A 22,356-nucleotide genomic window follows, 5' to 3' on the forward strand; every position below is an offset into this window, starting at 1 on the left:
AAAGAAAGTCAAATAATTTGTATACAGGAAGGCACCAGGAAATCTAGTCACAATGCAAGCACAGTAGATGGAAAAGAGACACATTTTACCTCCATGTGTAAACGAACCTTGATCCGGTAGTGATTGGGACCACATGTTAGCTCAAGGTGTAAACAAGGTTAGAGAGAGAGAGAGGGAGTTTAGAGGAGGGAGAGTAGCCTACCTCAGCAGTGAGTGGTAGCCTATTGTGGAGGAGAGGAGACTCATTCAGGACCCATCATACCACCATGCTCAGCTAGAATCGATTAAAGACTTTACCAGTGGGCGGTGAAGTTGCATGCAAAAGGAATATTGATTGTTGATAAGACCAGCATGTATTTTGGTAAGGAGATACTTATTTTTACTTCAAGTACAGTAGGAAATTACCAGAATGCATTTAGGTAGCCTGAAATAAATAAAACATTGCCTACTCAAACGGGTTAGTTTAATTACCATTTAAGGCTCAGTAAATGCACAGTTAGATGCTTCATGTAAATGTCTGCTGTAAGGATGCGCTCTGAGGACGCGCTCTGAGGACGGCTCTGAGGACGCGCTCTGAGGACGTATGGGTCACAGAAATAGCCTGTTGCCCATCCTGGCAAGTTGAGTCCACCTTTTTGTTTTGTTGTCCCCAACGATGAAATCGGGAGGGGTCTGTGGATCTGTCTACGTCCGTTAGAACGTACATACATACATGCTTTTGCAGACTACGATTTTAGCCGTTTTATGCCCCGATTGTAACCCCCAGACAAGATTGGTTTCCACGTCGTGGGAAAATTCTTAGGCCGTAAACGATTATCGGACGTCTTGGACCGTTCAGTGTGACAGGGTCTAGGTCTGCGGATTAAGTACCACTACGTTAGAATGTAGGCTCCGACAAAGTTCTGGTAGTGTCAGAATGTTTTGCCTTTGTCGTGTAATGCGGCAGCTGTTACACAACGATCCGATTGACTGACCAATAGGAAAACGGCTGGCACTGAGTAGTATGCGCACAATAATACGGAATAGTCAGATTAATATAATTGTCAATATTTGAAACGTTTATGATGCGCAAAAAGAACGATTCCCAAAAAATCTTGTTTACATGTCATTTGAAATCAGACTACTTGATGGGATTTTGATAAATGCACAAAATCGCCAATTAAAATAAACGTTCTACCACAGCGACCATTATGAGTTGGACACAAAGTTTCTATGTGAAAACTATTTCACACATAGTTTTGAGGAGTTCGAATCAGAGTTCACTTTGGTCATCCAACAACAGCTCAATATCGCAATCTGCTATGTGAGTAGCCTATATATAGCCCCCTTCTCCCATTAATCCGAATCGGATGCGCTCATAAATGCGTTGCTACTACTCACATATTTCTGAGATCTCAAACGATGATGCTGCGTGCATTTAATCAAATGCTGTCAAAACAACCAATTAGCGCAGTCAAACAACCAATAATAATGCGTGACTGGTTATTTTCCTGTGTTCGGTACGGACTGCGTTCTGTTCTCACCGTGAGCGAACGGGACCACAGTACGAATTGAATCGGAACGAGACCACCCTTTTTGAGCGTACCACGGTTCGTTGTTTAGTGCGTTCCCGAGTGCGGATAGATTGTTAACACCAGATTTCGGAAAAACCTCACCAAACCATTTCGGTGTAAAATCCCCCTAAAATTCATAGAATAAATGATGTTTTCCGAACTCACTTCACTCTCGCATAAGCATAGAGCAGGGGTTCCCAAACGTCAAGGGGTCTGAATACTTTCTAAAGGCACTGTATTTGAAAACCACACCACAAAAAAAAAACGACACACATACAGTGCATTCGGAAAGTATTCAGACCCCTTGACTTCTCCACCTTTTGTTACGTTACAGCCTTATTCTAAAATGGATTAAAAACATGTTTTTCCTCATCAAACTACACACAATACCCCATAATGACAATAGGTCTGAATATTTTCAGAATGCACTGTAAGTACAGAAATATGGTACTGCTCTTGTTTGCTCAACTCAGGGCTTCTGCCTCCAACTCTATTTGATGCTAAAGTGTGACTTTGCTCCGTGCTGTCATGCCTGGTGCTACATAATAAACCTTCTCAGTCTGCTTCCCAAATCGTACCCTGTTCCATACATAGTGCACTGGTTTTGACCAGAGTCCTATGGGAGGGATCAATGGGATTTAGAAGGGGGAAAAGTAGGATGCATTGTTCTCCCTGCATGTCTCTCAGCCAAAGGCAATGATATTACTATCTATACATTTTACATTAGAAGACTGCAGAATCACACAGAGTGTGAGACAGAAGGAGCGAAAGAGACAGTGAGGGACAGAGCGAGAGACATAAAGAGAGACAGACAGACATAAAGAGAGACAAACAGAGCGAGACAGAGAGAGAGGGACAGAAAGATATCACTTTGAGATATCAGCTGATGTACGAAGGGCTATATAAATACAAATATTATTTTTTTGATTTGAGTTGATTTAGAGAGAGGGAGTCAGAGAGAGGGAGTAAGAGAGAGGGAGTCAGAGAGAGAGACAAAGAGGGAGAAAGAGAGACAGAAAGAGAGACAGACAGAGCAAGACAGAGAAAGAGGGAGACTCCCATATCTACTGGGTGAAATACCACAGTGTGCAATCACAGCAGCAATATTTGTGACCTGTTGCCACAAGAAAAGGGCAACCAGTGAAGAACAAACACCATTGTAAATACAACCTATATTTATGTTTATTTATTTTCCCTTTGTACTTTAACCATTTGCACATCGTTACAACACTGTATACACACATACTATTACATTTGGAAATTCATTATTCTTTTGGAACTTCAATGAGTGTAATGTTTACCGTTCATTTTAATTGTTTATTTCACTTTTGTATATTATCTACTTCACTTGCTTTGGCAATGTTAACATATGTTTCCCATGCTAATAAAGCCCCTTGAATTGAATTGAATTGAGAGGGAGACAGACAGACAGACAGACAGACAGACAGACAGACAGACAGACAGACAGACAGACAGACAGACAGACAGACAGACAGACAGACAGACAGACAGACAGACAGACAGACAGACAGACAGACAGACAGACAGCGACATCAAGAGAAGGAGAGAGGAGGGAGGGAGCGAGGTAGGGACAGACAGAGACATGGAGAGAGGAGGGAGGGAGCGAGGTAGGGACAGACAGAGACATGGAGAGAGGAGGGAGGTAGCGAGGTAGAGACAGACAGAGACATGGAGAGAGGAGGGAGGGAGCGAGGTAGGGACAGACAGAGAGATCAAGAGAAGAAGAGAGGACGGAGGGAGCGAGGTAGGGACAGACAGAGACATGGAGAGAAGAGGGAGGGAGCGAGGTAGGGAAGATAGAGACATGGAGAGAGGAGGGAGGGAGCAAGGTAGGGAAGACAGAGACATGGAGAGAGGAGGGAGGAGGGACGGAGCGAGGTAGGGACAGACAGAGACATGGAGAGAGGAGGGAGGGAGCAAGGTAGGGACAGACAGAGACATGGAGAGAGGAGGGAGGAGAGAGGGAGCGAGGTAGGGTCAGACAGAGACATGGAGAGAGGAGGGAGGGAGCAAGGTAGGGACAGACAGAGACATGGAGAGAGGAGGGAGGAGAGAGGGAGCGAGGTAGGGTCAGACAGAGACATGGAGAGAGGAGGGAGGGAGCGAGGTAGGGACAGACAGAGACATGGAGAGAGGACGGAGGGAGCGAGGTAGGGGAGACAGAGACATGGAGAGAGGAGGGAGGGAGCGAGGTAGGGACAGACAGAGACATGGAGAGAGGACGGAGGGAGCGAGGTAGGGACAGACAGAGAGATGGAGAGAGGAGGAAGGAGGGAGGGAGCGAGGTAGAGACAGACAGAGACATGGAGAGAGGAGGGAGGGAGGGAGCGAGGTAGAGACAGACAGAGACATGGAGAGAGGAGGGAGGGAGCGAGTTAGGGACAGACAGAGAGATGGAGAGAGGAGGAAGGAGGGAGGGAGCGAGGTAGAGACAGACAGAGACATGGAGAGAGGAGGGAGGGAGCGAGGTAGGGACAGACAGAGACATGGAGAGAGGAGGGAGGGAGCGAGGTAGGGACAGACAGAGACATGGAGAGAGGAGGGAGGGAGCGAGGTAGGGACAGACAGAGACATGGAGAGAGGAGGGAGGAGGGAGGGAGCGAGGTAGAGACAGACAGAGACATGGAGAGAGGAGGGAGGGAGCGAGGTAGGGTCAGACAGAGACATGGAGAGGGGGAGCGAGGTAGGGACAGACAGAGACATGGAGAGAGGAGGGAGGGGAGCGAGGTAGGGACAGACAGAGACATGGAGAGAGGATGGAGGGAGCGAGGTAGAGACAGACAGAGACATGGAGAGAGGAGGGAGGGAGCGAGGTAGGGACAGACAGAGACATGGAGAGAGGACGGAGGGAGCGAGTTAGGGACAGACAGAGACATGGAGAGAGGAGGGAGGAGGGAGGGAGCGAGGTAGAGACAGACAGAGACATGGAGAGAGGAGGGAGGGAGGGAGCGAGGTAGAGACAGACAGAGACATGGAGAGAGGAGGGAGGGAGGGAGCGAGGTAGAGACAGACAGAGACATGGAGAGAGGAGGGAGGGGAGGGAGCGAGGTAGAGACAGACAGAGACATGGAGAGAGGAGGGAGGGAGGGAGCGAGGTAGAGACAGACAGAGACATGGAGAGAGGAGGGAGGAGGGAGGGAGCGAGGTAGAGACAGACAGAGACATGGAGAGAGGAGGGAGGGAGCGAGGTAGGGACAGACAGAGACATGGAGAGAGGAGGGAGGGAGCGAGGTAGGGACAGACGGAGACATGGAGAGAGGAGGGAGGGAGCGAGGTAGGGACAGACAGAGACATGGAGAGAGGAGGGAGGAGGGAGGGAGCGAGTTAGGGACAGACAGAGACATGGAGAGAGGAGGGAGGGAGCGAGGTAGGGACAGACAGAGACATGGAGAGAGGAGGGAGGAGGGAGGTAGCGAGGTAGGGTCAGACAGAGACATGGAGAGAGGAGGGAGGAGGGAGGTAGCGAGGTAGGGACAGAGACATGGAGAGAGGAGGGAGGGAGCGAGTTAGGGACAGACAGAGACATGGAGAGAGGAGGGAGGAGGGAGGTAGCGAGGTAGAGACAGACAGAGACATGGAGAGAGGAGGGAGGGAGCGAGGTAGGGACAGACAGAGAGAAAACCCACAATCAGCCTGTGCTCTAACACTCATCTTTCTCTTATTAGCTCTTGTACTTGCTAGTCCTCTTTAGTTTGCACTCTTTCTCTCTCTCTCTTGCTCAGACACACACACACACACACACACTTAAGTTAATCAGGCCAAATGTTTGTGCAGCAGGGTGTACATGGGTGGGGCTGTGATTGTTATGATTATCAAACTGTAATCAGGCTCAGTGGAAATCCCAAAACAAAACAAACTCTCCATAATCAGGAACTCACCCACACAAACAGAGCTAATCACAGAGGATGCACTAATGACCTTTTTGAACCAAACTCTGTGTGTGTCTGTGGGTCAGTATGTGTGTGCGTGAGTGAGTGTGATTAGCCCCTCGCCCTCACCCTCTTTTTAAACTGTATTTATCTGTTTAGAATTGACATGATGACTGTCTCCTAGGTAACGTCTGTCAGACCGCTACCCTGCCTTCATTGGACCTTGGGCCTCCTGTGGGAGGAGTCCACCAATCCATGGAGCTGAAGCCCCTCCTCCCGCTCAGCCTGTTCCATGGTTTCACTGGAGTGAGTAGTGTCAATCAATACCATCACCATAGTTAGTTGGTATTATACAATGCTTTGACATTTCTCCACACAACCTGAGGCGAGCTTTACTCTGTTGTTTCTGCACCAAGCTTTTCTTAGAACTCTGTCCAGGTCACGCTAGACAAGGTGAAATCTTTTTGTGTCTGTAAAATGTATTATGTGAGAAATGTCAGTGTAAATGCTTTTATGCACAAATATTGATATAATAACCATCGTTTCTAAGTTAACTTGGAGTCACGCGATGATATGGAGTGTGGTCCTCCCACTACGACTCGTCAGGAAAGCATGCAGTTTATTAGGCTACAGATGTAATAAGTTATGATGAACTTCACAGGGTGGTGAAAGTGCACGGTGATGAACTTGATGCTCCTTTCAATAAATATCGAGGGACTTATTCTGGCGACATGGTGATGGATGCTTGGCTGCCATTTGACAATTAAAAATAATCTTGCTCTTTTGTCCATAATAATAATCTCATGTATGCTACATGTACGCTCTAGCCAAGCACACAGATAGAGCTTGTGGTGCCCACAATACCAGAGTGGGCACACTTGCTGTATAACGCAATATTTTTTGTGAGACAACCATCAGTATAGTTGAAAATGAGATGGAAACCCATTTAACTAGTATTTTTTTATTCGGTACATGGGAATTTTAATGCAAAAAGTATTTTTATGTGCATTACGTCATCACGCACAGCCTTTTATCGGCAACAAGTAAATTTGATGGAAAATGTGCATATTGTTTTTATGCAGATTCTTTTTATATTCGTATGAAAATCTGTCGCCAATTGGATGGAAACCTACCTCATGACAAGTTTCAGAGATAGACAGCCAAACAGTGTAGGTAGGATTCTCTGTATCGTCTGGTTGAAAATCGAGATTTTCTTCTCAAGTCAAATCAAATGTTATTTGTCACATGCTTCGTAAACAACAGGTGTGGACTAACAGGGAAATGCTTACTTACTGGACCCTTCCCAACAATGCAGAGAGAACAAAAATAGAGAAATAATAGAAAAGTAAAACACGTAATAATAAAAGTAATAATAGATACACAATGAGAAACAATGACTTGGCTATATGCACGAGGTACCTGTACCGCGTTGATGTGCAGGGGTACAAGGTTATTGAGGTAGATATGTACTGTACATATAACTAAACTCAGCAAAAAAAGAAGCGGCCCTTTTTCAGGACCCTGTCTTTCAATGATATTTCGTAAAAATCCAAATAACTTCACAGATCTTCATTGTAAAGGGTTTAAACACTGTTTCCCATGCTTGTTCAATGAACCATAAACAATGAATGAACATGCACCTGTGGAACGGTCGTTAAGACACTAACAGCTTACAGATGGTAGGCAATTAAAGTCACAGTTTTGAAAACTTAGGACACTACAGAGGCCTTTCTACTGACTCTGAAGAACACCAAAAGAAAGATGCCCAGGGTCCCTGCTCATCTGCGTGAACGTGCCTTAGGCATGCTGCAAGGAGGCATGAGGACTGCAGATGTTGCCAGGGCAATAAATTGCAATGTCCGTACTGTGAGATGCCTAAGACAGCGCTACAGGGAGACAGGACGGACAGCTGATCATCCTCGCAGTGGCAGACCACGTGTAACAACACCTGCACAGGATCAGTACATCCGAACATCACACCTTACAGCAGGAATGCACAATCTCTCCATCAGTGCTCAGACTGTCCGCAATAGGCTGAGAGAGGCTGGACTGAGGGCTTGTAGGCCTGTTGTAAGGCAGGTCCTCACCAGACATCACTGGCAACAACGTCGCCTATGGGCACAAACCCACCATCGCACGACCAGACAGGACTGGCAAAAACTGCTCTTCTCCGATGAGTCGCGGTTTTGTCTCACCAGGGGTGATGGTTGGATTCGCGTTTATCGTTGAAGGAATGAGCGTTATACCGAGGCCTGTACTCTGGAGCGGGATCGATTTGGAGGTGGAGGGCCTGTCATGGTCTGGGGCGGTGTCTCACAGCATCATCGGACTGAGCTTGTTGTCATTGCAGGCAATCTCAACGCTGTGCGTTACAGGGAAGACATCCTCCTCCCTCATGTGGTACCCTTCCTGCAGGCTCATCCTCACATGACCCTCCAGCATGACAATGCCACCAGCCATACTGCTCGTTCAGTGCGTGATTTCCTACAAGACAGGAATGTCAGTGTTCTGTCATGGCCAGCGAAGAGCCCGGATCTCAACCCCATTGAGCACGTCTGGGACCTGTTGGATCGGAGGGTGAGGGCTAGGGCCATTCCCCCAAGAAATGTCCCGGAACTTGCAGGTGCCTTGGTGGAAGAGTGGGATAACATCTCACAGCAAGAACTGGCAAATCTGGTGCAGTCCATGAGGAGGAGATGCACCGCAGTACTTAATGCAGCTGGAGGCCACACCAGATACTGACTTACTTTTGACCCCCCCCCCCCCCCCCCTTTGTTCAGGGACACATTATTCAATTTCTGTTAGTCACATGTCTGTGGAACTTGTTCAGTTTATGTCTCAGTTATTGAATCTTGTTATGTTCATACAAATATTTACACATGTTAAGTTTGCTGAAAATAAACGTAGTTGACAGCGAGAGGACGTTTTTTTGTTGTTGCTGATTTTAGGAATAAAGTGACAGATAGTAAACAGTAGTAGCAGCGTATGTGATGAGTCAAAGTTAGTGCAAAAAGGGTCAATGCAGATAGTCCGGGTAGCTATTTGGTGAACTATTTAACTAACTATTTAGCAGTAGTATGGCTTGGAGGTAGAAGCTGTTCAGGGTCCTGTGGTTCCAGACGGTGCATTGGTCCCGCTTCACGTGCGGTAGCAAAGAGAACAGTCTAGGACTTGGGTGGCTGGAATCGTTGAAAATGTTGAACACTTCCTCTGACACCACCTTGTATAGAGGTCCTGGACGACCTTTTCACGACTGTGCTGGTGTGTTTGGACCATGATAGATCCTTAGTGATTTTTGAGGTATTTTATTAGGTTCCCAATTTGCTGTTGCAAAAGCAGCAGCTACCCATCCTGGTGTCCACACAAAACATGAAACATGACATAATACAGAACATTAATAGACAAGAACAGCTCAAAGACAGAACTACATCAATTAAAAAATACATTTTTTAAAAGGCACACATAGCCTACTTATCAATACCAATACATACACACAAACTATCTAGGTCAAATATGGGAGAGGCATTGTGCTGTGAGGTGTTGCTTTATCTGTTTTTTTAAACCAGGTTTGCTGTTCATTTGAGCAATATGAGATGGAACAGAGTTCCATGCAATAATGTCTGAATAATATTGTATGCTTTCTTGAATTTGTTCTGGATTTGGGGACTGTGAAAAGACCCCTGGTGGCATGTCTGGTGGGGTAAGTGTGTGTGTCAGAGCTGTGTGTAAGTTGACTATGCAAACAATTTGGGATTTTCAAAACATTAATGTTTCTTATAAAAATAAGTTATGCAGTCAATCTCTCCCCAACTCTAAGCCAAGAGAGACTGGCATGCATAGTATTTATATCAGCCCTCTGATTACGATGAAGAGCAAGACATGCCGCTTGTCCCCCACAGCGCTGGGGTTATGGGTGGGCCTCAGGGGGCCTGGCCTGCCCAACTGTACCTCCTTGCCAGTCCAAATAAAATATTGGTAGTCTATTTGACTAACACACGCGTAGAAAGACGCATCAATCTCAGATAAATCATCCGAGCAAGCTAAACAGCGCCCCTCCGTCTGCGTATGTGTAGACCATGTATCTGATGCTGTCTGGACAAAAATAGTATGGCATGTCATACTATTTCTGTCCATACAGCATCAGATACATGGGTTACCTATAGTAAGATAGAGGGGCACTGTTTCGCTCGCTCGGATGCTTTCTCTGGTGAGATACAGTAGTTTTACCAGAGAGAAAAGGCAAAGCGAGAGGGCTCATTCTCGCCAAAATCTGTCCATAATAAGCCAAATGTGTTTCTATGGGGATACCTTAATATAAAATGACTCAAGTAAAAGTGAAAGTCACCCAGTAATTACTACTTGAGTAAAAGTCTAAAAGTATCTGGTTTTAAATGTACTTAAGTACAGTGCTGGAAAAAGTACTCAATTGTCATACTTGAGTGAAAGTAAAAACTAAAAGTAAATGCTATACATTATTATTATTATTATTATTTATATTTATTTTTTGACAGCCAGGGGCACACTCCAACACTCAGACATAATTTACAAACAAATTATTTGTGTTTAGTGATTCTGCCAGATTAGAGGCAGTAGGGATGACCAAGGATGTTGTCTTGATAAGTGTGTGAATTGGACCATTTTCCTGTATTGCTAAGTATTCAAAATGTAACGAGTATTTTGAGTGTCAAGGAAAATGTATGGAGTAAAAAGTATATTATTTTCTTTATTAATGTAGTGAATGAAAAGTAAAAGTGGTCAAAAATAGAAATAGTAAAGTATTTATACCCCAAAAAAATACTTAAGTAGTACTTTAAAGTATTTTTACTTAAGCACTTTACACCACATGTGCCGGTGCCAGTGCAGGGTTCGGATGCTGGCTTCCCCTAAAGTAAATTGATGTTTTTGCCAAAATGATATAATTACTCCTGTCTAAATAAAATCATTAAAAATCTTTCACTAGAGAGCACAGAGGATCCTTAGCTTCTTTTAAAAAATAGTTGAAGATTGTTTCAAATCACAAGTGTGTAGGCCTATGCCTATTTCATTTGGAAGCCCGCAATTTGGTTTTTAAGGCCAGGTCTCTCTACAGAATGCATGCACTGAACTCTCCATATTGCAACCGCTGTCTCCTGACAATTCTTGCGCATTCATTTGTTTGTGTGAATTGTTTGCCCTTTGACTGTTTATTTTTGTATAAATTCCCCATTACACATGTCACCAGTAGGCCTAATTAATGTACTGTTAATTAATTTCTGTTCACGCATGTATTAATTAAAGTAATTTACTGTTCTCATTCTCGGAATGGAAATGGTTGCCGACTTCACAACCTACTACACTTGTGAGAAATTACTTTTGTCAATGTTTTCATTGTCTACTCCATGTGAGCAATGAGAATGTGACTGGTTTCTCTGTTCTGATAACGTTTAGGGAGAGCGCGCTTGAGCACGCATAGAAGTACCTGGCCTGCTGCGGGATAATGTAGAAATCTTCCCATTTGGGGATGTCTGATTTCTGATTGTGTAATGTGGTCTGTGTGTAGCTTGTGTAGAGGAGTCATGCGCAGGACAGCAGATATGAGTAAATAAACGTCATTTACTCAAAATAGGCAAGTACAATACAATAAAGCAAGCCCACATAACGGACCGTCTTACATACAAACAATCACTCACAAAAAACATGGGGGAACAGAGGGTAAATAATGAACAAGTAATTGGGGAAGTGAAACCAGGTGTGTAAAACAAAGACAAAACAAATGGAAAATGAAAAGTGGATCGGCGATGGCTAGAAGGCCGGTGATGTCGACCGCCGAACGCCGCCCGAACAAGGAGAGAGACCGACTTCGGTGGAAGTCGTGACAGATTGTCTTAACTCACCACTTCCACCACTAATAACCTGAGCTTCTAAGTCATTTCTTTCTTCACCTCACACAATAAGTCAACAAAGACTTATTTTTTTTTTTACAACCCGGCTTCGATAATCACCAAGCCTAGGTGTGTAAGCAAAATATCATGATCATCCCATATATCCAGCGAAAATGTCATAAAAAACAGCTGTCTGTACTGAGCTCACTGGCGGCGGGAAACTATTAGGGCACGCGGAATAGGCTCGTTCAGTGGTTCCCAAACTGTGGGGCGCGGCCAGTAGGGGGGGCGCGAAGGGTCAGCAGGGGAGGTGTGAGTGTCCCCCCCCCCCCCCCCCAAAAAAAGTTAAGGAAATCAGTCCGGCTTTCAACTCACTCTTGAAAGTTGTAATAGTAGAATGGACAACAACAGGTTTTTAGAAATGTTTGCAAATGTGTTACAAATAAAAAACTGAAATACCTTATTTACGTATTCAGAGCCTTTGCTCTGAGACTCGAAATTGAGCTCAGCAGCATCCTGTTTCCATTGATCATACTTGAGATGTTTCTACAACTTGATTGGAGTCCACATGTGGTAAATTCAATTGATTGAACATGATTTGGAAAAGCACACACCTGTCTATTTAAGGTCCCACAGTTGACAGTGCATGTCAGAGCAAAAACCAAGCCATGAGGTCAAAGGAATAGCCCATAGAACTCCGAGACAGGATTGTGCTGAGGCAGAGATCTGGTGAAAGGTACCAAAAAAGGTCCCAAAGAACACAGTGGCCTCCATCATTCTTAAATGGAATAAGTTTGGAACCACCAAGACTCTTCCTAGAGGTGGCTGCCCAGCCAATCTAAGCAATCGGGGGAGAAAGGCCTTGGTCAGGGAGGTGACCAAGAACCCGATGGTAACTCTGACAAAGCTCCACAGTTCCTCTGTGGAAATGGGAGAACCTTCCAGAATGGCAACCATCTCTGCAGCACACCACCAGTCAGGCCTTTAGGTTAGAGTGGCCAGACAGAAGCCACTCCTCAGTAAAGGGCACATGACAGCCCGCTTCGAGTTTGCCAAAAGGCACCTAAAGACTCTCAGACCATGAGAAACAAGATTCTCTGCTCTGATGAAACCAAGATTGAACTCTTTGGCCTGAATGCCAAGCATCATGTCTGGAGGAAACCTGGCACCATCCCTACGGTGAAGCATGGTGGTGGCAGCATCATGCTGTGGGATGTTTTTCAGCGGCAGGGACTGGGAGACTAGTCAGTATCGAGGGAAAGATGAACGGAGAAAAGTGCAGAGAGATCCTTGATGAAAACCTGTTCCAGAGTGCTCAGGGCCTCAGATTGGGGCGAAGGTTCACCTTCCATCAGGACAACGACCCTAAGCACACAGCCAAGACAACGCAGGAGTGGCTCGGGACAAGTCTCTGAATGTCCTTGAGTTGCCCAGCCAGAGCCTGGACTTGAACCCGATCGAACATCTCTGGAGAAACCTGAAAATAGCTGTGCAGCAACGCTCCCCATCCAACCTGACAGAGCTTGAGAGGATCTGTAGAGAAGAATGGGAGAAACTCTCCAAATACAAGTGTGCCAAGCTTGTAGCATCATACCCAAGAAGACTCAAGGCTGTAATCACTGCGAAATGTGCTTCAACAAAGTACTTATTAAAGGGTCTGAATACTTATGTGATGTATTTTTTGGCCAAATTTGTAAAAACCTGTTTTTGCTTTGTCATTATGCGGTATTGTGAGTAGATTGATGAGGGGGAAAAAACTATTTAATCCATTGTAGAATAAGACTGTAACGCAACAAAATGTAGAAAAAGTCAAGAGGTCTGAATACTTACCGAATGCACTGTATGTTGTAGTAATGTTCGAGCCACTCAAATATCAAATGAATACACAGTAGTCATGTCAAAATGTATAGAATTGCAAGACAATGGGCTATAGAACAGCAATATGTTCTGTACACCCCATGACAAAATGTGTGGAATTGCAAGAAATAACCTTTTGCTGCAATGGGGGTCTGAGTGAAAACGTTTGGGAACCCCTGGACTAGTTGATACAATGTTGCAAGTTCGCTAGCAACAGCTTCAGCTGGACCCAGTTGATTTATTTGATAGCCTTGTTGCACTTCACTAGTGATAGCTCAAGTCAACACCGATAGAAAGGCGGCCGACTGGCTGCGTAGAGAGATTAATGCGATTGAAAGAATCTGAATTTTCATCAGGATATTTTCTACTGTTTTTATTTCTCGGCTTTAGGCCTATGTATTTTACTAAGTTGACGATGGAAGTTAAAGGCCTGCTGCTGCATTGGCCTATAGGATATGTCTGAGTTCGATGTGCTCATTTCTTTAGCCGCCAATGGATCACAGTGTATCAATGTGTCCATATGACCGAGGCTGATTGTCACAACGACTCCTGCTCCCTCCGTCCCTCCTGGCATTTGATGTCACCAGTCTACTAACCACTGGCCATGGCTTCATTATTACGCACACCTGGTCGTCATTGCCTCCTTGATTACTCCCCCTTTATTTGGCCTTCAGTCACTAGGTGTTATTGTTTTCTCTCACGTTCAGTACGCGCCTCGTGTTTGTTCATCTGCATCGGTTCTTTATTAAACTTACGTTCTGCACCGGTTCTATATTAAACTCACCTTCTGCACCGGTTCTTTATTAAACTCACCTTCTGCACCGGTTCTTTATTAAACTCACCTTCTGCACCGGTTCTATATTAAACTCACCTTCTGCACCGGTTCTATATTAAACTCACCTTCTGCACCGGTTCTTTATTAAACTCACCTTCTGCACCGGTTCTATGTTAAACTCACCTTCTGCACCGGTTCTATATTAAACTCACCTTCTGCACCGGTTCTTTATTAAACTCACCTTCTGCACCGGTTCTATATTAAACTCACCTTCTGCACCGGTTCTTTATTAAACTCACCTTCTGCACCGGTTCTTTATTAAACTCACCTTCTGCACCGGTTCTTTATTAAACTCACCTTCTGCACCGGTTCTTTATTAAACTCACCTTCTGCACCGGTTCTTTATTAAACTCACCTTCTGCACCGGTTCTATAATAAACTCACCTTCTGCACCGGTTCTATAATAAACTCACCTTCTGCACCGGTTCTATATTAAACTCACCTTCTGCACCAGTTCTTTATTAAACTCACCTTCTGCACCAGTTCTTTATTAAACTCACCTTCTGCACCGGTTCTTTATTAAACTCACCTTCTGCACCGGTTCTTTATTAAACTCACCTTCTGCACTGGTTTCCTGGCTCCCGGCGTATACATTGCACTGATTCTATTGCATTATGTAACGATCGTCGTGCAGGAAGGAAGAAGTGGACCAAGGCGCAGCTGGGAGCGAACTCATGTTATTTATTACAGACTGAAATAACACGGTCAAAACAGAGAATAAACGTATCGCTACTGCTCCAACAAAAAGAGACAACAACCCACAAACATCGTGGGGGGGAAAAGGAACTTAAATATGATTTCCCAATCAGAGGCAACTAGTGACAGCTGTCTCTGATTGGGAATCGACAGAACCCAACATAGAAATACGCCCCAAAGCAAGGCTATACCAAAAACATAGAAAATAAACTATAGAAATGCCACACCCTGACCAAAATAGAAGAGTTCACCTGGTCAGGGCGTGACAGTACCCCCCCTCCAACGGTGCGTACTCCCGGCGCACCAACCTAAAGTCTATTAGGGGGGGGACCCGGGTGGGCGCCTCACCCTCGGTGGAGGCTCTGGCCCCGGGCGTGTTTCTCCCCCTGCCTCCACCCTAGCCCTACCCCTCTGGCCCGGACTGGACCACGGTGGAGCGGCATGCTCAGGCTCCGGAGCGGAGCCGCCGACCGGAACAGGACTGGTCACCGGTGGACCGGACACAGGCCGTGCCGGACTGTGGACACGCACCGTGGGCCTGGTGCGGGGAACAGGGACGGGCCGGACAGGACCGGGGACACGCACCACCAACCTGGTGCGGGGAGCAGGGACGGGCCGGACTGGAGACGCGCACCACTAACCTGGTGCGGGGAGCAGGGACGGGCCGGACAGGACTGGGGACACGCACCACTAACCTGGTGCGGGGAGCAGGGACGGGCCGGACTGGACTGGGGGCACACACCACTGGCTTGGTGAGGGGAGCAGGGACGGGCCGGACTGGACTGGGGACGCGCACCACTAACCTGGTGCGGGGAGCAGGGATGGGCCGGACAGGACTGGGGACACGCACCACTGGCTTGGTGCGGGGAGCAGGGATGGGCCGGACAGGACTGTGGACACGCACCACTAACCTGGTGCGGGGAGCAGGGACGGGCCGGACAGGACTGGGGACACGCACCACTAACCTGGTGCGGGGAGCAGGGACGGGCCGGACTGGACTGGGGGCACACACCACTGGCTTGGTGCGGGGAGCAGGGACGGGCCGGACTGGACTGGGGACGCGCACCACTAACCTGGTGCGGGGAGCAGGGATGGGCCGGACAGGACTGGGGACACGCACCACTGGCTTGGTGCGGGGAGCAGGGATGGGCCGGACAGGACTGGGGACACGCACCACTAACCTGGTGCGGGGAGCAGGGACGGGCCGGACAGGACTGGGGACACGCACCACTAACCTGGTGCGGGGAGCAGGGACGGGCCGGACTGGACTGGGGGCACACACCACTGGCTTGGTGCGGGGAGCAGGGACGGGCCGGACCGGACTGGGGACACGCACCACTAACCTGGTGCGGGGAGCAGGGACGGGCCGGACTGGACTGGGGCCGCACACCGGCGACACAGTGCGCATCCTCGGCGCAGGATACATCGGACCGAGAAGGGGCACCGGAGGCCAGGAGCGCTGAGCCGGCACAACACGTCCTCGCTGAACACTCCCCCTAGCCCGGCAAATGTGGGGCGCTGGCACAGAGCGCACTGGGCTGTGCAGGCGCACTGGCGATACCGTGCGCACCTCTGCCACCCAAGGCTCTTCCTCCACGCTGTCCCTACGCAGGTCCTCCAGGACCTGCCACATCTCTGCCTCCTCCTTCGCCGTTATCCCCCACGAGAGCAGTGGTCTGGGCTCTTCCTCTGCCCTTCCAGACCACCCCATTAGCCCCCCCAAAAATTTTTATTTGGGGTGTCTTCCGGGCCTCCTCGACCGCCGCCTGCGACTCCTTCCACCGGCTGGCATCACCTCCTCGACCTGGGAATCCTTCCGCCAGGGTCCTTTCCCCGACATGATCTCCTCCCAGGTCCAGAACTCCTTCCCCTCGTGAGCCCATCTCTCGCGCTCCTTTTCCTCCCGCTGCTTGGTCCTGGTTTGGTGGGTTGTTCTGTAACGATCGTCGTGCAGGAAGGAAGAAGTGGACGAAGGCGCAGCTGGGAGCGAACTCATGTTATTTATTACAGACTGAAATTACACGGTCAAAACAGAGAATAAACGTATCGCTACTGCTCCAACAAAAAGAGACAACAACCCACAAACATCGTGGGGGGAAAAGGAACTTAAATATGATTCCCCAATTAGAGGCAACTAGTGACAGCTGTCTCTGATTGGGAATCAACAGAACCCAACATAGAAATACGCCCCAAAGCAAGGCTATACCAAAAACATAGAAAATAAACTATAGAAATGCCACACCCTGACTAAAATAGAAGAGTTCACCTGGTCAGGGCGTGACACATTAGTTGAATTTTTACTTAAGACATGTGTTCAGCTTTTTAAGATTAACCACGTGACAGTGATTTTGAGAAACTTAAACTTTATTATGAAAATATAAACAAAATGCTCATACAAAAATAGTCATAACTGGCACACAGGTCGGTAGAAATGGTAGCTTCCCCAAACTTTAAACTCATAACACCCATACAAAAACATTATGCACGTGTTTGCCCTCCCACTTCCTACATATCCCTCTCTCCCTCCATGTCCCCTCCCACTTCCTACATATCCCTCTCTCCCTCCATGTCCCCTCCCACTTCCTACATATCCCTCTCTCCCTCCATGTCCCCTCCCACTTCCTACATATCCCTCTCTCCCTCCATGTCCCCTCCCACTTCCTACATATCCCTCTCTCCCTCCATGTCCCCTCCCACTTCCTACATATCCCTCTCTCCCTCCATGTCCCCTCCCACTTCCTACATATCCCTCTCTCCCTCCATGTCCCCTCCCACTTCCTACATATCCCTCTCTCCCTCCATGTCCCCTCCCACTTCCTACATATCCCTCTCTCCCTCCATGTCCCCTCCCACTTCCTACATATCCCTCTCTCCCTCCATGTCCCCTCCCACTTCCTACATATCCCTCTCTCCCTCCATGTCCCCTCCCACTTCCTACATATCCCTCTCTCCCTCCATGTCCCCTCCCACTTCCTACATATCCCTCTCTCCCTCCATGTCCCCTCCCACTTCCTACATATCCCTCTCTCCCTCCATGTCCCCTCCCACTTCCTACATATCCCTCTCTCCCTCCATGTCCCCTCTCACTCCCTCCATGTCCCCCTCTCACTTCCTACATATCCCTCTCTCCCTCCATGTCCCCTCTCACTCCCTCCATGTCCCCCTCTCACTCCCTCCATGTCCCCCTCTCACTCCCTCCATGTCCCCTCTCACTCCCTCCATGTCCCCTCTCACTCCCTCCATGTCCCCCTCTCACTCCCTCCATGTCCCCCTCTCACTCCCTCCATGTCCCCCTCTCACTCCTTCCATGTCCCCCTCTCACTCCCTCCATGTCCCCCTCTCACTCCCTCCATGTCCCCTCTCACTCCCTCCATGTCCCCCTCTCACTCCCTCCATGTCCCCCTCTCACTCCCTCCATGTCCCCCTCTCACTCCTTCCATGTCCTTCTCATGGTTTCTCTCTTACTCTCAGTTTCTCTCTCTCTCTTTCTCTCCATCCATCAACCCTCTTACCTTTTCTCCCCTCCCTCTCTCTCCCACCCCCTGTCTGTCTGTCTGTCTGTCTGTCTGTCTGTCTGTCTGTCTGTCTGTCTGTCTGTCTGTCTGTCTGTCTGTCTGTCTGTCGTCTGTCTGTCTGTCTGTCTGTCTGTCTGTCTGTCTGTCTGTCTGTCTGTCTGTCTGTCTGTCTGTCTGTCTGTCTGTCTATATGGTGGTGTTGATATGATGATTGTGGTAGGTAGGTTTTGCCAGAATGTTAATGAGACCTGGCTAGGGTAATGGGAATCCGCCCCCTCTCTCGAACGCAGCACGGATGATTTGAACCTGTGGGTGTTTCAGTTGCGTAAGTGTGTACAGCTGAACTGAACTCTGGCGGGGGGGGGGGGGGGGGGGGGGGTGTGTGTGTGTGTGTGTGTGTGTGTGTGTGTGTGTGTGTGTGTGTGTGTGTGTGTGTGTGTGTGTGTGTGTGTGTGTGTGTGTGTGTGGACGTGCGCACATGTGTGCATACGTGCGTGCGCACACACTACTGTGTTTTGTGTTACTGTTAGAATTTGCCCAGGAGTCTGTAAACACACACACCATCTCCAACATGACTTTTTGTTTGTTGTCGACATGTGGGTTGTCATGGTTACAGGAATGTGTATGTTGTGTGCCAAGCAGCATGTCTAATGGGGAGGGATTGATGGGTTGTTTGGCGTGTTGTGTAGTGTTTCTTTGGGAACGGGAGAGACGGGTGTCTCACTATTCTAATTGGCCTCTTAGTGAGTTGAAAGAGTTAAACAAACACTCACCCATTCATTTCATTTCAGGTCTACGCCATCTAATAACAGACAAGTTATTACAATGTAACAGCAGTCAAGAGTTGTAATAACAGTCAAGAGTTGTAATAACAGTCAAGAGTTGTAATAACAGTCAAGAGTTGTAATAACAGTCAAGAGTTGTAATAACAGTCAAGAGTTGTAATAACAGTCAAGAGTTGTAATAACAATCAAGAGTTGTAATAACAGTCAAGAGTTGTAATAACAATCAAGAGTTGTAATAACAGTCAAGAGTTGTAATAACAATCAAGAGTTGTAATAACAGTCAAGAGATGTAATAACAGTCAAGAGTTGTAATAACAGTCAAGAGTTGTAATAACAGTCAAGAGATGCAATAACAGTCAAGAGTTGTAATAACAGTCAAGAGTTGTAATAACAGTCAAGAGTTGTAATAACAATCAAGAGTTGTAATAACAGTCAAGAGTTGTAATAACAATCAAGAGTTGTAATAACAGTCAAGAGATGTAATAACAGTCAAGAGTTGTAATAACAGTCAAGAGTTGTAATAACAGTCAAGAGTTGTAATAACAGTCAAGAGATGCAATAACAGTCAAGAGTTGTAATAACAGTCAAGAGTTGTAATAACAGTCAAGAGTTGTAATAACAATCAAGAGTTGTAATAACAGTCAAGAGTTGTAATAACAGTCAAGAGTTGTAATAACAGTCAAGAGTTGTAATAACAGTCAAGAGATGCAATAACAGTCAAGAGTTGTAATAACAGTCAAGAGTTGTAATAACAATCAAGAGTTGTAATAACAGTCAAGAGTTGTAATAACAGTCAAGAGTTGTAATAATAATCAAGAGATGCAATAACAGTCAAGGGATGTGAAACAGTCAAGAACAATCACCGTACAGTTGAACAGTTAACCTTCTGAATGTACTCAGATTGAACTGGAGCTATACTCACTTCTCTGTCCAGATTCCCGTAGTACACAGACATAACTCATGCTAATGACTGTAATGACCATGATCTTCTCTAACTCATAACTCTGTCTGTCACCTCCCTCAGAAAGGGACCAGGAAGTGTGAGCTCCAGTACAGCAGTATTTACACTATGTATGATGTGTTTCCATCTACTGACACATAGCCCATAACTCTCTCTCCTACAGAACAATAAATAGACAAAGACAGATTATATGAGGGATGGAGAGATTGAGAGGTGAGATTTGTAAGTGTGAAAAGAGGAAGATACATACAAACAGATATACAGACAGAGAGAGAGAGAAGGAGAGAAATTGACAGTGTAGAGGAGAAAGCGAGAGAAATGCAGGAAGAGAAAGAGAGAGAGAAAAAGCAGCAATAGTAATGTTTGTCCATCTTGAGACACCATAGCCAGTATATACATCTTAAAAATAGTCAGAATTAATCTATGATAGCTCATTAATTTTGACGTTTTTGCCGAGGAGATCTTAGTAATGCAATTTTACATCTAACTAACATGTTTGGTGCAGTATTTCTCAAGTGGAAAAATGTGCATGAAAACGAGTCATCTATCGTTGAATGACAATAAACACTTAATTGAAGAATACCTACGGTTGACCAATGGAGAAATGACTGACGGTGTAGGCTTGGCTACCGAAATCTGGCTTGCCTCGCTCATTTTTTGGGGGTGTGCACGAACAGCCAAAAAAAACCTGTCTGAAGACCAAAACGAACAAAAACGTCAGAAAATGTTGTCATAATATATGCAAGAAACTGTTTCGGATGGGAAGCATGCAGATGCCTTAATAAGAGATAGAGAGTGATACAGTGCAGTAACCACAGGTGGTAGACAGTCCATCACACTCAGAGGAGAGTGTCTGAGACAACAGCTCCTTGGAGAGACCTGAAGGTGACTTTGATCAGACAAAGACAGAGGAGGTGAGAAAGAAGGATAGAGAGGGTAAAGAAGTGGAGAGGGTTCATAGTGGAGCAAATAGAGTGTGGGTTGGGGTTGGAATGTGGAGTGCCGGCTCAGAGAGGGGTCAGAGGGTGATATAAGGGTTTAAGGGTGCTGAAGGGTTAAGGCATCAGCCTGTTTCAGTTCTGCTGGCACCTAGCTGAACTTGGCTAGCCTAACCGAATGAATGTGCTCGCATACTCCCTTAAAATACCTTTTCTTGAAAAATGAGTAAAAACAATCCCTACCGTTGACCAATCAATGACGAAGGGGTGTAGTTTTTGGCTCCCGAACTTCAGCTTGCCTCCAGTAAAAATGGAGCTGAAGGGTTGTTGGGGGGGGGGGGGGGGGGGCGTTGTGTTGAAGCTACCCGAGCCTCCATCTTGGCACTCCCTCACCATTGTATAAAATATTTTGTAAGCTGTAGAAATGTATTTATTTATGTCTACATTCATTTTTGCCATATTTGTTATATTACAGATACCTTAATACATACTTTTAAATTAGATTATGTGAGCATGCTAGCAGAAACTCATAGACATCAAGTCATTGCGCTAATGCTATTTAGCATTAGCTCACAAAACTACCTCTAACTGGACACAGAGACATAAAAATGGTATCCACTAGTTCATCTGACTCTGTTGAAGTAAATAAAGGACCTAATTGCCAAAATTCTGAAGTATCCCTTTAAGTCACGGTACAATGCTTCCCAGTGACCACAGGTAGAGGGAGACAAAGTTGGTTAATAAACAAAATAAAAACTATTTTATTTAACTATAAGAGGTCAGATTTAGATTAAATGTTATGTGTTGTGAATGTGATCTTGTCAAGTCGTGAATTGTATTCCTCTAGAGAAGTGGTGGTCAATTTACCTCCTTGAGAGTTACTGAGTGTGCAGGCTTTTGCTCCAGCTCTACAATAACACACCTGATTCAGATGTCAGTAGAAGCAGTAGAATCAAGAGAGTCAGTAGAATCAACAGCCTCATTCACTACTATTCCACCTGTAGGGTTACCATGAAATTAAAGTGCTTTTTGGCAAAGTTCAAGAGTTTATTTTTGAACTTGTCAAGGTGAACTTGGAGATGCTCGTCTCAACCCAGAGTTTTCAAAGCCCATCTCCGTGGACAATAATGACTGTCACCATTTAGAGAGGTGTCCAGTAAGGGATGTTGGACCTGCCCACCTTTTAAGTGCACTTTGAGGTGTTTAGGGGTATTTACTGTTGAAAGGTACCATGTACCATGTAATCAGTTATGGAGCGATAAGATTTTTCTCAACCGTGACCTCTTGATCAACCCTAAAACTAACCCCATTTTAACACTTGCTCACTGTTGAAGGTAGAAGTTGGTCACCCTGCGCCCTGTTATAAGGAACAAAAGCATTATTTTTTGTGTCTGGCAGAATCTGGTCAAAAGTAGTACACTGTCACGGCTGTCGTATAGATGAGACCAATGCGCAGCGGGTACGT

The 22,356-nt window shown here is 46.4% G+C and overlaps 1 protein-coding gene across 1 annotated transcript in view; it reads left to right on the forward strand.

Moving 5' to 3' along the window:
- The first annotated feature begins 208 nt into the window (after positions 1 to 208).
- Positions 209 to 22,356, forward strand: part of LOC106570502 (zinc finger protein 385D) — a 43,956-nt gene continuing 21,808 nt past the window's right edge. Inside the window, exons 1-2 of the mRNA XM_014142908.3 lie at positions 209 to 361; positions 5,628 to 5,749. Coding sequence (XP_013998383.2) covers positions 352 to 361; positions 5,628 to 5,749 — 132 coding nt within the window. The 5' untranslated portion in view covers positions 209 to 351. The remainder of the gene's footprint in view (positions 362 to 5,627; positions 5,750 to 22,356) is intronic.

Source organism: Salmo salar, chromosome 14 (assembly GCF_965601325.2).
Source record: "Salmo salar chromosome 14, fSalSal1, whole genome shotgun sequence".
NCBI lineage: Eukaryota > Metazoa > Chordata > Actinopteri > Salmoniformes > Salmonidae > Salmo > Salmo salar.